Source organism: Phaseolus vulgaris, chromosome 4 (genome assembly GCF_000499845.2).
Source record: "Phaseolus vulgaris cultivar G19833 chromosome 4, P. vulgaris v2.0, whole genome shotgun sequence".
Lineage (NCBI taxonomy): Eukaryota > Viridiplantae > Streptophyta > Magnoliopsida > Fabales > Fabaceae > Phaseolus > Phaseolus vulgaris.
This window is the reverse complement of record NC_023756.2, coordinates 11032424-11045898: the sequence shown is the minus strand read 5'-3', so window position 1 is coordinate 11045898 and position 13475 is coordinate 11032424. Positions and strand designations below refer to the sequence as shown.

Below are 13475 nucleotides of genomic sequence, written 5' to 3'. Positions count from 1 at the left end.
GGTGTTCAACCGAATTAGTTGTTCGGATATAGGGATCAATCTCACATGTCATTCCAATCATCATTCCATCAACCACCTTTCAACTACTCAACATTTCCATCTCAACAACAATTTTTTGTTGCCCTATCAAATCCCTTTGCAACCTCTACCATGACCCCCCATTTGCCTACAATCCAATGTCATTTATGCATTATTATCGACCAACAATTCCTTCATAAGTGTCCGCAAATCAGAGTGATGACAATGAAATCGAAGGCACTGACAATGATATTTCACCTCCGCCCCCTCCTACCCTTCCATCCGAACAACAACCACAAGGACGACCACGAAGACAACGAAGAAGACCACCATGTAGCACAACTTCTCATAGATGACAACTTTTCCTATATTTCTATTTTCTAATCATGTATAATATCATTTTATAAATATTGTTTAAACGCTATCTTTTTTATTTATAATTGTATCAACTATAAACGTTACTTCACGAACATAATTTCAATTTTTTAAAAACAATAAAAATATTTTTAATTTTAATAATATTTAAAAAGTACTAAATATTTTACATTTATTACACCACCTATTTTAAATCCAATTTAATTTTAGGTAACTTTGTTTTTTTAAAACAAAATTTAGTTCAATTTTTTAATATTAATTATCTATAAAAATACAAATTTTCTCAATATTCTTATTCACTTCATGTAATTTGAAATAATTTTTAAATTATTATTATATACATCTTTTAATTTTAAAAAATATTAATTATTTAAAAAAATCAACAAAACTTGCCAACATAATTGAAAATTTCAATTGAGATAAAATATACCTAAGTTGTGAATCCAATATATAATCTAATTGAAAATTCTAATTAAAAAAAATAAATAAGAAATTAATGAATTTAATTGATATTGATCTATTCTTATAATTTTTTTTCTGTATTCCATTTAAGTAAATATAAAAAAAATACCCCATTTTAGTAAATCTAAAAAAAAAGTGCACAATTTTAGTAAAAAAACCGGAAGACAAACATTTTATTTTATGCCAGGTGAAGATTGTTTCTGAAAAGTAAAAACTGCAATTATATATTGAAAACAAAACAGGTACATAGATAAACCTTCAAATTTCTCATAATTTTGTTTCTGTGACCTTTCACCTTCTCCAAATGCTTCCAACTAAAACTTTAACTCGTACTTTCCGCGTTCCATGGTTGGAACCCCAACAAAGCGACGTCGTTACGGGGACGGGCGTTCTCTTTCATTGCAAAACAATGCTGGATAGTGACTGGTATGTGGATCAGTCTCACCACGAGTTTCTCCAAAACGACGCGTTTTTGTTAAACTCTTTGGACTCTTCTTCGTCTTCTTCATTGCCGCAGCAGCACCATATGGTGCCGCAGAAGCCGAGTTTCTCCTCCTTCTTCGAGGCCAACGGGAACGGTTTTCTCGACGGTGGGTTTGATTTCGGTGAGGAGAGCTGTTTCTTAGCAAGTTTTTCGGGGAACGTGCCGAGTTTGAATGCCAAGTTTGCGGAGAGGCGTGACAGGGCAGCGGTGCGGTCTCTTTACGAGCTTTCTCCGCCCACTCTGTATCGGAAGCGGATGGAGCGGTGGCGGGAGGCCGGGAATTTGGAGGAATTGGAGCTTCAGCCTCCGGCAGCGGAGGTGGCCGAGAGGAGGAGGAAGGGTTGAATTATGAGTCTGATGAGTATGGGAAGTTGTTGGAGAATGTTTTTGATGCAAATGATAACGATGATAATGAGAACAGAGTTGGTGGTGGAGACCACAAGGGAAAGAAGAAGGGGATGCCGGCAAAGAATCTCATGGGTGAGAGAAGGCGGAGGAAGAAACTGAATGATAGGTTGTACATGCTTAGGTCTATTGTGCCCAAGATTAGCAAGGTTTGAAAATTTTGGATTGTAACTTTTTTTTTATTGTGAACTAATTTAATGACAGTTTATGTTTTTAGGATTGGTTGGTTGTGTGTAACGATGGCAAAGTGGACCATCTGGTTCGAAATTATTACACTAGACAAGGCTTCAGCTTTAAATCCCAAGTCTGAATTAAACCTGGATAATTTTGGCCCCAATCCAATTAAACTTGATCTGAGTTTTGGCCGAAAAATTGAGCTTTCACTGGACTTAGGGATGTTTTAGAAGCTCAAATTAAATTGAGTCTTATATTTTTGTGTCCTTGGTCACTATAACCCACTGCTTGCAATGAGCCCCATAATCAATTTTGCCACCTCTAGTTATTTAGAATTATTAGATGTATTTCAGACATTTTAAGTATCTTGTGATGTGAGGTGATTCATGGTTGTTTATGTTTGAATAATCTTATATGATGGTGGTTTTTATGAATCTGAAATTTAAGCTGTGTGTATGTGTTGGCTTGGCTTGGTTGTTGTTGATTTGGTTAATGACATCAATAGTTTTCTCCCTTGATGTGTTTGGGATGGTAGAAGCTGATTTCCCTTTTTCTTTTGGTAGATGGATAGGGCTTCAATACTTGGGGATGCCATTGACTACCTGAGGGAGTTACTACAGCGGATTAATGATCTTCATAATGAACTAGAGACAAGCAAGCTTGACTCATCCCTTCCACCTTCTGCTAGTTTTCACCCTGTGACACCCACAGTGCCTACCCTTCCCTGCCGGGTGAAGGAAGAACTATGTGCTACCACTCTGCCAAGTCCTAAACATCAATCAACGAAGGTATTTGTTTGTCACAGTGCAAAATTGTATTTCTTCCCTGTCAGTTGATGTGCCAGACCCAAAAAATATTCCGTAGTGCTTTTCATTATTTGGATATTTGTCAATTTACTTAGTGGCTTATTAAGTATCTGAATTATTTAATGATTCTGTCGCCACCCCCTTAAAGTTTATTTTTAATTTAGGAGGGTTAACTCGTTTAGATTAGACTGTAAGCCAAATGATAGTTCTGACCCTTCTGAATCCCTTGTTAGATTCAGATTCTTTAACCTGCAGACTAGATAGACCAAATGGCCCTGATAGCTCCACTGAATTTAGTCGCTTGTTGCTTCTTCCAATACCATGATATTCTGTCACTGCTATGATTGTGACTTCTCACATGTTCAATAACTATAAAGAGCATTGAATTTGAATAAATACCCCCTTTGTTTCTGGATGAATTGCATCATATAGTGTGTCGACCGGCCAAAAATATTGATTTTCTGATTCTGCGTATTTCATGCATATGGACTGCTTACAACCTTATTGTAGGCCGAACATAGAAATTACACAATTTACGCTCTTTTGCTAGTCTTGTGCTACATATTACATTTTGGAAACATGTTTTTAACACTGATAATGGGTCCTATGTTTCATCTGTCATTGTTTTGATGGCTTCATTTTTTCTTTTGAAACCCATCATCATTGTTTTTTATGGTTTCAGTGTTTTTTTTTTTTTCGAAATCCATCATTGTTTTCATTTCTTTCTGTTATTGATTTGATGGGCTTCAGTTTTTTGGCACCTGTTAGGCTTTTGCTACTGTTAATCTAAAACTAGGGTTACCAAAAACTTCTCTGCCCTCTTTTTTACTATTGCTTAGTCCCCTATAAGGGTAAAAAAGGGTCATGGGCCTTATAAAAACCTTTCAATAATAAAATGGCAGACATTTACTAAGGACACATGAGTCTATCCTATTATAAAGTCCTTCATCCAGTTGGGCTGTCTTTTTGGTCTTGTGCTTGTGTATGGGCCCAGTCTAACATTACTATCCGCGCCACTAGACACTCTGTCCTCAAAGTGGGATCTTGGAATTAGTTGGGCCGTTGGACGGTGACTGGGTTGTTGTGGGTTCTCGTGGGTTTGGATATGGGGTGGGGTGTATGCAATCTGGCGCGGGGGTGCAGGAATTGGATGGGCCATTAAGGGTGAGTTGGGTTGGGTATTGGTTGTTGAGTCATTAGGGTTTGTAGGGAGTGGTGCTAAGGTTTTAGGGTTTTGAGGGGGTGGCGCCGTTTAAGGTGCTTTAGAATTAGGGTTTGTATTGCGTGGAGTGCTAGCGTTGGGCTCGAGGCGTGGGGAAGCTGCACCAGCAGTGAGTGGGACGCGCGGCTCGAGGTGTGGGGAAGCTGCACCATCAGTTAGTGGGACACGCGGCACACTCTTGTTGGCTCCGTCAGGAAGCGCGTTCAGCCCATTAATGGGCGTGGGAAGGGTTTGCTGGTGCGCGTGGGGCTCGAGGCGTGGGAAAACCGCGTCACCAGTGAGTGGGACACGTGGCGCTCTGTTGTTGATTCTATCAGAACGCGTGTTGAGGTGATTATGAGGCGTGGAGATGGCTTGTTGGTGGGGCACGTGAGCGTGAGGCTCGATGCCAGCTAAGTCGGTGTGATTTGTGAGTGTAACACATGGCGTGTTGTCATTGGGTTCCTGATACGGTGAGTTCAGAGCGTTCTGATTTGGGTTGGGAGATGAGTTAAGTGGTGTTGGAAGTGCCAAGTTCTTGGATTTGGTAGGAAGACCCTGATGTTCTCCCACAGGTCCTTTGAAAGGTCTGAGCAGCGAAACGTGAAAAACCGGGTGGACCCGCGTCGACGGTGGCAGTTGAAGCTCATATGCGACGGCACCGATGCGGCGTAGTACCTGGTATGGGTCTGAAAAACGCGGGCCAAGCTTTTGGTGTGTTCACCGTTCCAATGAGTGTTGCCGGTAGGGTTGGAGTCGTACCCACACCCATTCTCCTGGTTCGAAACTACGATCTGTGCGGTGGCGATTAGCTTGGTCACACATGCGCTGGCGTGTGCGACGCAAGTGCTCCTTGAGGTCGTGGAGGATGACGGTGTGTGCCGACAGTGTCTCGTGGATGGAGGTTCCAGCGTTTGGGACGCTTAAGAAGTCAACTACTGTGGGTGGTTGTCGACTGTACAACGCATGGAACGGGGAGGTTCCAATAGCCGAATGGTACGTTGTATTATGCCAAAGTTCTGCCAAGTGAAGATATTTGTACCACTTGTTTGGTTGGTTTCCCACAAAACATCTCAGGTAGGCCTCTAAGCCGCGGTTCAATACCTCTGTTTGACCGTCCGTTTGGGGATGGTATGACGAGCTAAATTTTAACGTTGTTCCTTGTGCTTTGAACAGGTGCTGCCAGGAAGTGCTAACAAACAAGGGGTCGCGATCTGAGACAATGGTTTTTGGTAGTCCGTGGAGGCGACAAATTTCTACTGAGAAACGCTTGGCTAGTTGCTGGGCCGTGAAGTGTGTGGGCAGAGCGATGAAGTGCGCATATTTTGTGAGTCTGTCGCACAATACCCAAATGACCGAGTGTCCGGATGAGACTGGAAGGTGAGTAATAAAATCCATTGATATGTCCTCCCATACTTGTTTTGGAATTGGTAATGGTTGCAGTAAACCCTGAGTTTTGGTTGGCATATACTTATTTGTTTGGCATGTGGAGCATTGTTGGACAAAACGATGGACGTCTCTGGTCCATTTCGGCCAATAGAATGAAGCGGCTATGTGCTTGAGAGTTGGTTTGATGCTGGAATGGCCGCCATAAGGGGAAGCATGGAACTCTGTCATAATGCGCTGGCGGAAATCAGATGATGCTGACACGAATATCTGATGGCGAAAAAACAGTAAACCGTGGCTAGTGAAGAACAAGCTTGGCTGTTGTTGACTGCTTGTGCACGCCTGGACCACTCCCTGACCTTCTGTGGTGGCAAAGAAAGTTTGGAGTTCTTGAATAAGCTGCGGGATTGGGGACGACACTGCAAGCAGTATGGTAGAGGAATCATGACCTTGCCTTGAAAGGGCATCAACCACAACATTTTCCTTCCCAGGTCGGTAAATAATTTGAAAATCATATCCCTGCAATTTAGCAATCCATTTCTGTTGTTCTGGGGTCTGAATGGTTTGGGAGAGGAGGGTGTTTAGGCTCTTTTGATCTGTTATGATTCTGAAATGTTGTCCTATGAGGTATTGACGCCATTTTTTTACTGACTCTGTTATGGCATACATCTCTCGGACATATACGGAGGAAGCTTGGAGCTTGGGATTCATCTTTTTGCTGAAAAAAACTAGTGGTTGCCCAGATTGGCTGAGGACGACTCCTATGGCCATTGCAGAGGCATCTGTTTCGACCACAAAGGGCAGCTTAAAATCTGGAAGGTGTAGTGTGGGCATTGTCTTCATGTGTAATTTTAATTTTTCGAATGCTTTCTGCGCGAGCTCAGTCCATGAAAATTTGTGGTGTTGTAATAAGTCGGTGAGAGGAGCGGCAAGAGTGGCGTAATGCTTTATGAATTTCCTGTAAAATCCGGTGAGGTCGAGGAACCCCCGTAATTCCGTGAGTGATCGTGGTTGCGGCCAGTCGTGTATGGCTTTGACTTTCTCTGGGTCTGGTTGGACTCCCTGTGCAGAAATAATGTGACCCAAGTAACTAACTTCCGCAGTTGCGAAACTGCACTTTGAAAGCTTGGCAAAAAATTGCTGAGTGTGTAGCACTTCCAATATAGTTTGTAGGTGAGCAATATGATCCTGCAAACTTGGACTATAAATCAAAATATCATCAAAAAAAACTAAGACAAACCGGCGGAGGTATGGTCTGAGAAGATCATTCATGGCTGCTTGAAAAGTAGAAGGAGCGTTAGTTAAACCAAATGGCATCACTAAGAATTCATAGTGGCCGTCTATAGTGCGAAACGCTGTTTTGTGAGTGTCTTCTGGGAGAAGCAGTATTTGGTGGTACCCTGAGTGTAGGTCTATTTTAGTAAAAACAGTAGCTGAGCCTAACTCATCGAGCAGTTCATCAATGGTGGGAATGGGGAAGTGGTCACGAATGGTGGCTGCATTTAAGGCTTTGTAATCCACACAGAAATGCCATGTTCCATCTTTTTTTTTATTAAGAGCACCGGTGAAGAGAATGGGCTTGTACTAGGTTGAATAATGCCCTCTTGCAGCATTTCTGATATCGGTGTTGTAATAACTTCCTTGTGGTGATGTGGGTACCGGTATGGTTTCACTTTGATTGGTGGGGTATGAGGTAAAAGAGGAATATGGTGGTCATGTGGTCTCTGTGGAGGTAACCCTCTTGGTTTTTGAAAAATACCTTGGTATTCCTGAAGGAGGGATTGGATGGGTGAGGGTAGGTGAGATAACGGGGATGTGAGATTATTAATGGTAGTGGCTAAGGTTGTATGGGGGCAGTGTTGGGTGTCCACCGATAGAAGGTGTAAAGAGGCAATAGAGTTATTGGATAGATAGTGGCAAAATTGGTGATAAGTGGTAGCTGATGGGTTGGGTGAGTGGGGGGCTTGCAATGTAATATGTTGGTTGTTGTGGGTAAATTGTATGCTGGGGATTGAGAAATCTGCTTAGATGGACCCTAACGTGCTCAACCATTCCACACCCAAAACAACATCCGCACCTTCAATCGGAAGAAGGTAAAAGGGAACAATGAAGGTAGAGTTCTGGAGAGATATGTCCACCAATGGACAAATACCCTGGCACTTAATGAACGCCCCATTTCCAACCATTACCGAGAGGGGTGGGCTAGGGGATATGGCTAGGTTTAAGTGATGGGCAATACGTGGTTGAAGAATGTTGTGGGAGCTTCCCGAGTCAATGAGGACGGTAACAGGGAGGTGATGAATTAGACCTGTGAATTTGAGGGTTTTTGGGGAAATAGTACCTGATATGGCTTGAGGTGAAAGGTGAAAGTGGATAGTGTTGGCGTGGTCATGTGTGGGGGAAATCTCCTCATTGGGTTCAGCTAGGAGTTCTAGGTAAGCAAAAATCGAGAGGAAGTGCATTTATGCTAGGGAAGAATTTTTCGTCACAGTTGTAGCATAACCCTAGGGCTCGTCTCTCTTGCATTTGTGAGGAGGATAAACGTTTGATGGACATATGGGCTGGGGGTGTTGTGGGTGTGCTGGTTCTGTTAGTGAATGAGGGAGTGGGGTTAGGGTGGGGATAGGTAGGTGCTGGAAATCGAATTTGTTTAGGTTTAGAATCTCTGAGTTTGTCTTCAATAAGCTTAGCTAGACCTATGGCTTGGGCAATAGAATATGGGTTCAATATAGTAAGTTCTCTGCGGATTTCAACATTCAGACCAGATATGAAACAATTAAGTATAGTTTCAGGAGTGAGACCCACCACACAATTGCATAAGCGTTCAAACCTGCCTTGGTATTCAGTGACCGACGTGGTTTGCTGGAGTTTGAACAACTCCACTTGATGATTGATATAGGTGGAGGGGCCAAAACGAAGCTCCAAAGCCCTTGTGAAGAAGTGCCAATCTGTGAGTAGGTGGTTATTGTGCAGCCATTTAAACCATGAGAGAGCGTCTCCCTGCATATGAAACCCCACCATAGGAATGCGTTGGTCCAACGGTATTTGATAGAAAGAGAAATATTGGTCCGCTTGAAAAAGCCAATCTAGTGGATTTGTACCGTCAAAGAAGGATAGGTTGAGTGTGGGTGGTCGTATGGAAGGGGTGTTGGGTGGTTGCTGGTTTGAGTGATTGGAATGATGGCTACTTTGCTGGTTTATGTGTGGAATTTTAGTCTCCGTTGGAGTCAATAGAGCAACCTGGTCCAGGATGGACGTGAATGTAGAGTGAAGGTGGTCATTTTGAGCCTCTAAGGTAGATTGTCTGCTAGTGTGTTCGGCCAGTTGGCTTTGGATGTTGGTGAGATTTGTTTGGATGTTGGCTAAGGCCTCGTTCAGATCTGTTGATGGAGGTTGGGGAGCCATGGTAGGAGCAATGAAAGCACCAAATTGTTAGGCTTTTGCTACTGTTAATCTAAAACTAGGGTTACCAAAAACTTCTCTGCCCTCTTTTCCTATTGCTTAGTCCCCTATAAGGGTAAAAAAGGGTCATGGGCCTTACAAAAACCTTTCAATAATAAAATGGCAGACATTTACTAAGGACACATGAGTCTATCCTATTATAAAGTCCTTCATCCAGTTGGGCTGTCTTTTTGGTGTATGGGCCCAGTCTAACAGCACCCATCATTGTTTTTATTTCTTTCTGGAATTGTTCTTAGAGTACCCATCATTGTTTTTATTTCTTTCTGGAATTGTTCTTAGAGTGTTTCTTTCTGCACCCATCACAATTCTTCCTGTACTCCATTAATTTTCAGAAAGACTGTTTTACCCTTTTTTTAATGACTTTCAGATTATCTTTTTCGAAAGTTTTTCAAAACATTTTTTGGAATAAACTTTCTGGATTGTATATAATATATTCTAGAATGTATTTTTTAGAATAACTTTTTTGGAGTATGTTCTGGAAAGAACTTTCCAAAATGAGGGTGAATTAGATGGAACATTTAGTTATTTCACCAATTTGATGGGTGCAGAAAGAATTTTGATGGGGTGCATAAAGAAACACCCTTGTTTTGATGGCTTAAGTGTTTTGAAACCCATCATTATTTTATTTCTTTCTATTATTATTTTGATGGTTTAGGTTTTTTAGACATCATCATTATCCTCGTCTCTTTTTGTTATATTGTGTTTGGACGAGGAATTTAAAAGGTTTCAGAGAATTTGAAGTGATTTAAATTCCCTGTATCTTTAAATACTTTGTTTAAATAAATCAAATTAAAATTTTTAATTTCAAATTCTCACATTCTCACGTTAGACAGGGCAATTTATTTTCTGCTACATGTAATATTTTCTGATATATATATATATATATATATATATATATATAAATTGAAATTTTAATATCAAACATTAGTTAATTTAAATATTTAATATAAGAGAAGAGTATGAAGAATTTAAAATTTTTACTTTTTAGATGAAATTTAAAATTCTACAATTTTAAATAATCAAATATTTCTAAAATTTTAATTTCTTTTAAAATTCTCGATTTAAACAATTGCTAGAAAACATTTTAAATTAGGTTTTTTGACACCTGCCTCGATTTTCTTTCTTTCTATCATTGTTTTGATTTTTTTTACACCCATTAAGTATGTGATGTATCAAAGATTTATGTGACCATGGGAACCGAAAAGTATTGGTTTTATGATTGATTTTTTTTAATACACAAACATTTGACCTGTGAATGTATTAATAATTAAAATAGTTGAAATATGTTTTTTAATTTTTTTGACATAAAGTTGAAATAGGTTAGGCTTATTTTTACCATTTTGTTCTATTGCCTGTTCAGCTACCAATAATAGTATTTCATTGACCATTAAAACAAACCAATAAGAATTCAGGTCGTACTTATTGATTCGCAGAACTTAATGATAGTGGTGAAACGGATGAAATTGTTTTGACTGGACTTAAGTTTTTCTGAAACTTATGTAGGTGGATGTTAGGCTAAGGGAAGAGAATGTATGAAACTCATACACTTATTTTAAATGGCGTGTCGGTGTCAGATACAGTAAGATGTGAAGCTGTTCACTCTGCTTTCCCTGGTTCAGATAGATTACCAAGCTAACTCATATCGGATACTCGTATGACACTTGTAGGATACGTATCCGTGAAGTGTACAATTCAAAAAGTATTTGTTGGATTTCTGACACTTATAGTATGGTTCTAACATAATTTTAAAAAGGAAAAATACATTAATTTTCTAAAAACGCAAACTTATTATATAAATTTTTATTATGATTACAAAAACAAAAAACAAACATTTTTGAACCAATCATGAAAAACATCTTTCTGCTCAAAAAAATAATCCGGAACATATTTGTGTACATAAATCTTTATTGTTAATTTATATAATTCATAATTATATAATATATTGATCCGTGTTCTCGTGTCCTATATTTTAGATATTATACATATCTTCGTCTTCGTGTCCGTATTGTATCAGTGTCCGTGTCAGTATCCGTGTCAGTGTCTGTGCTACATTTGTGCTCGAGACCAAGTTTTTTACTTTCTACCATGAGGGCATTGGACAACCTTGGATTGGATGCTCAGCAGGCAGTTATCAGCGGTTTCAATGGTTTTGTTTTAGATGTGTTCAGAGCTGAGGTATGTAGCTTTATTTTTTGATGGAAGTGTTTTACACAAATGTTTCCTTTTTAATTTCCCTGTTTATTGTTGTGCTTGCCATTGTTTTTGTTCGGGCAATAGCACATTGTACCATAAACATAATATTGTTAGTAGAGATATGCATGATGTCACACTTTGAGTACTAACTCCCACTTCTCAAAACTATTATTATTTATGAACTCATACTCCTGGTACAATAACATAATAGCGGTCTCAGCCCTATCTTCCTCTCCCTCTGTTTGATTGATCTATGTACAATATGCATGAAGCTTGTCAGTTATGAGAGGTGACCACTGGATAAACTTGAGCTGGAGAATTTAAGGTTCTGTCCTTTTTTATTCAATTGTTGAAACTTTTTAAGCATGTGTTATTTATGTGAGTGGTTGTCACAAGTGTTTCATCTTTAAAATTTGGCCTCAGTCTTTCTTGTTGCTGTCTTATGTTTTGCTTCTGATATCTAGTCTTTTCCTGTTTCTTGCCAACAATACCGAGAAGGCCAGGATGTCCTCCCAGAGCAAATTAAAGCGGTACTGTTGGAGACAGCAGGTTCCCATAGTATGATGTGAGTGAAGTTCTTGACAAACGCTATCCCAATAGTGGCAGTAAATGCAGTTGTTATGGCATGCAGATTAGAAATGCCATTGCTTATTCTTGTATATATAGCTTTGCCTAGGCTAATGATGACTAATGATGGATTGTGTCTTTATGAACGAATTGATTTTTTTTTAATTTTGGAAGGATTTGCGAACGCACAAGGATGACTCTCATGGAGCAATGGATTCCTTGAAGGTGCATGATAAGTAGGGAGAGTGATTGGTTGGGTCATATCACTTGAGCTAGGTGAAGAAGAAGATTAAAGTGTTTATCATAGAGAGGCAAGACAAGAGAGTGAGATGGCTAGCAATTTTGGCAGCAGTTCACTCATTCATTAATCTTACAAAAAATTAGCCAAGCACATCAATTTATAGGAGAGAGGGCTGAACATTTTGAAACCAAAGTTTAAAAATTCAAAATAAAACTCTCTAGTAAGGAGTCATATGAAGTCATGCTTTTCATATTTAGCTCACACCTTCCATGCTAAATTCTCTTCATTTCTAGGTTGTCATAAGCTAAGATCAAGGGTTTACTATAATATCTGTGTTGGGAGGAGTTAGCCCCTTTATTTTCTGAATTTTAGCTAACTTTTAGTGTTAATTATAGTCATGGAATAAATTGTTTTTTTAGCTACTTTTCCGTTCCTAGAATAGTTCTTTAATTTCTTTCTTGCCTAATTAATTTTTTTGACACTTATATATAATTGTAGTCTCAGATTCGGAGACTTCATAACCATTATGATGCAATTATGAGGAAAGTGGTTTTGAGAGCATTCAGAACATTTTCAAAGGTTGATGGTTGCCACGTTAAAGGTTCTTCTTAGCGCAGTAGCATGAGGGGTGACCGGGATTGTTTTTGCCGATCCGTGAATCTATTTAATTAATATTACTTTTTAAATAATAAAAATATAAGGAAGAATAATAAGATTGAATTATACTTTAATATTTTAATAAAAAAAATTTAATGTTTAATAAAATAAAGTGAATATCAACAATACTTTAATAAATAAAATAATGTATTAAAATATAAATGTAAATAAAGTTTTATATAAACATTAATTATCATTAATTTTAATTTTAAAAGTATGAGAATCTTTTTTAAAATGTCAAAAATAAAAAAAGAATGAGTTGGTGGGTTGGCTCGTCTCGTTCCACCCGTGATTTGTTACGTTGACTAATTAGGCGGATGATCCGTTTTGCCATCTCCTAAGTAACGTTAGATGGAAACAATAAGTTGGACATGCTTCTTACAACTTTTTAGGAAAATGATTAGCCATAGAGGATTGAAACCATTGGTTATAATGAGTGATAGGCATGTCTTAATTGAATACAATTAATTCTAATTTCTTTTCTAACTTGATATTTTAAAGTTTGTATTTTTTCAGGGACTACTTCAAACAATTGCAGATATTACGCCTAACACAAAACATAGGGTTTATTGTAGGCATTTGAATAGTAATTTTAAGGTTGAACATTCCAAAGTCATGCTAAGAACATTATTTTAGCAAGCAAAATAACAACTTTTGAATGGGAATTTAAGAGAACAGTGACATAAATAAAGAGAATAACATGAGGTTTTTTATTGCCTAAATAATATTCTATAAAACTTGGTCTAGACATGCTTTTACATTACCAACAATACGAGTAAGTCCTTTAATGCATGGATAGGTGGTTTGAAAAGTAAACATGTACTTGCATGGATTGATTTAGTGGTAAAGTTTATGGAAAAGATGCACTATAGATAAGAAGAGAGATGCATTTGTCAACACGAGTTAAGTAGTAAAATAAAGAAAGGGATAAATAAAATCAAATGCCTTAAAAGATATTATTCTATTATTATTGCATGTCATTTTGCATTTTCAAGTGACTGATAAGGATATAAATTGAGTCGTGATTGATTTAAAACAATGACA

General features: G+C 38.5%; 1 protein-coding gene across 9 annotated transcripts; it reads left to right on the top strand.

Annotated features, from left to right (window-relative positions):
• The first annotated feature begins 1113 nt into the window (after positions 1 to 1113).
• LOC137837256 (transcription factor ICE1-like) lies at positions 1114 to 12196 on the top strand. Of its 9 annotated transcripts, none has more exons than XM_068646210.1 (5): positions 1114 to 1893; positions 2482 to 2706; positions 10747 to 10948; positions 11465 to 11531; positions 11708 to 12196. In XM_068646210.1, the coding sequence occupies exons 1-3, from the start codon at positions 1798 to 1800 to the stop codon at positions 10945 to 10947; spliced, it is 522 nt and encodes a 173-aa protein (XP_068502311.1). In that variant the 5' UTR covers positions 1114 to 1797; the 3' UTR covers position 10948; positions 11465 to 11531; positions 11708 to 12196. The 9 variants fall into 9 exon arrangements, 6 of the variants coding, with proteins under 6 accessions (XP_068502311.1, XP_068502310.1, XP_068502308.1 ...); XM_068646209.1 differs by having other exon boundaries at positions 10747 to 11291; XM_068646207.1 differs by having other exon boundaries at positions 10747 to 11531.
• The last annotated feature ends 1279 nt before the right edge of the window (positions 12197 to 13475 follow it).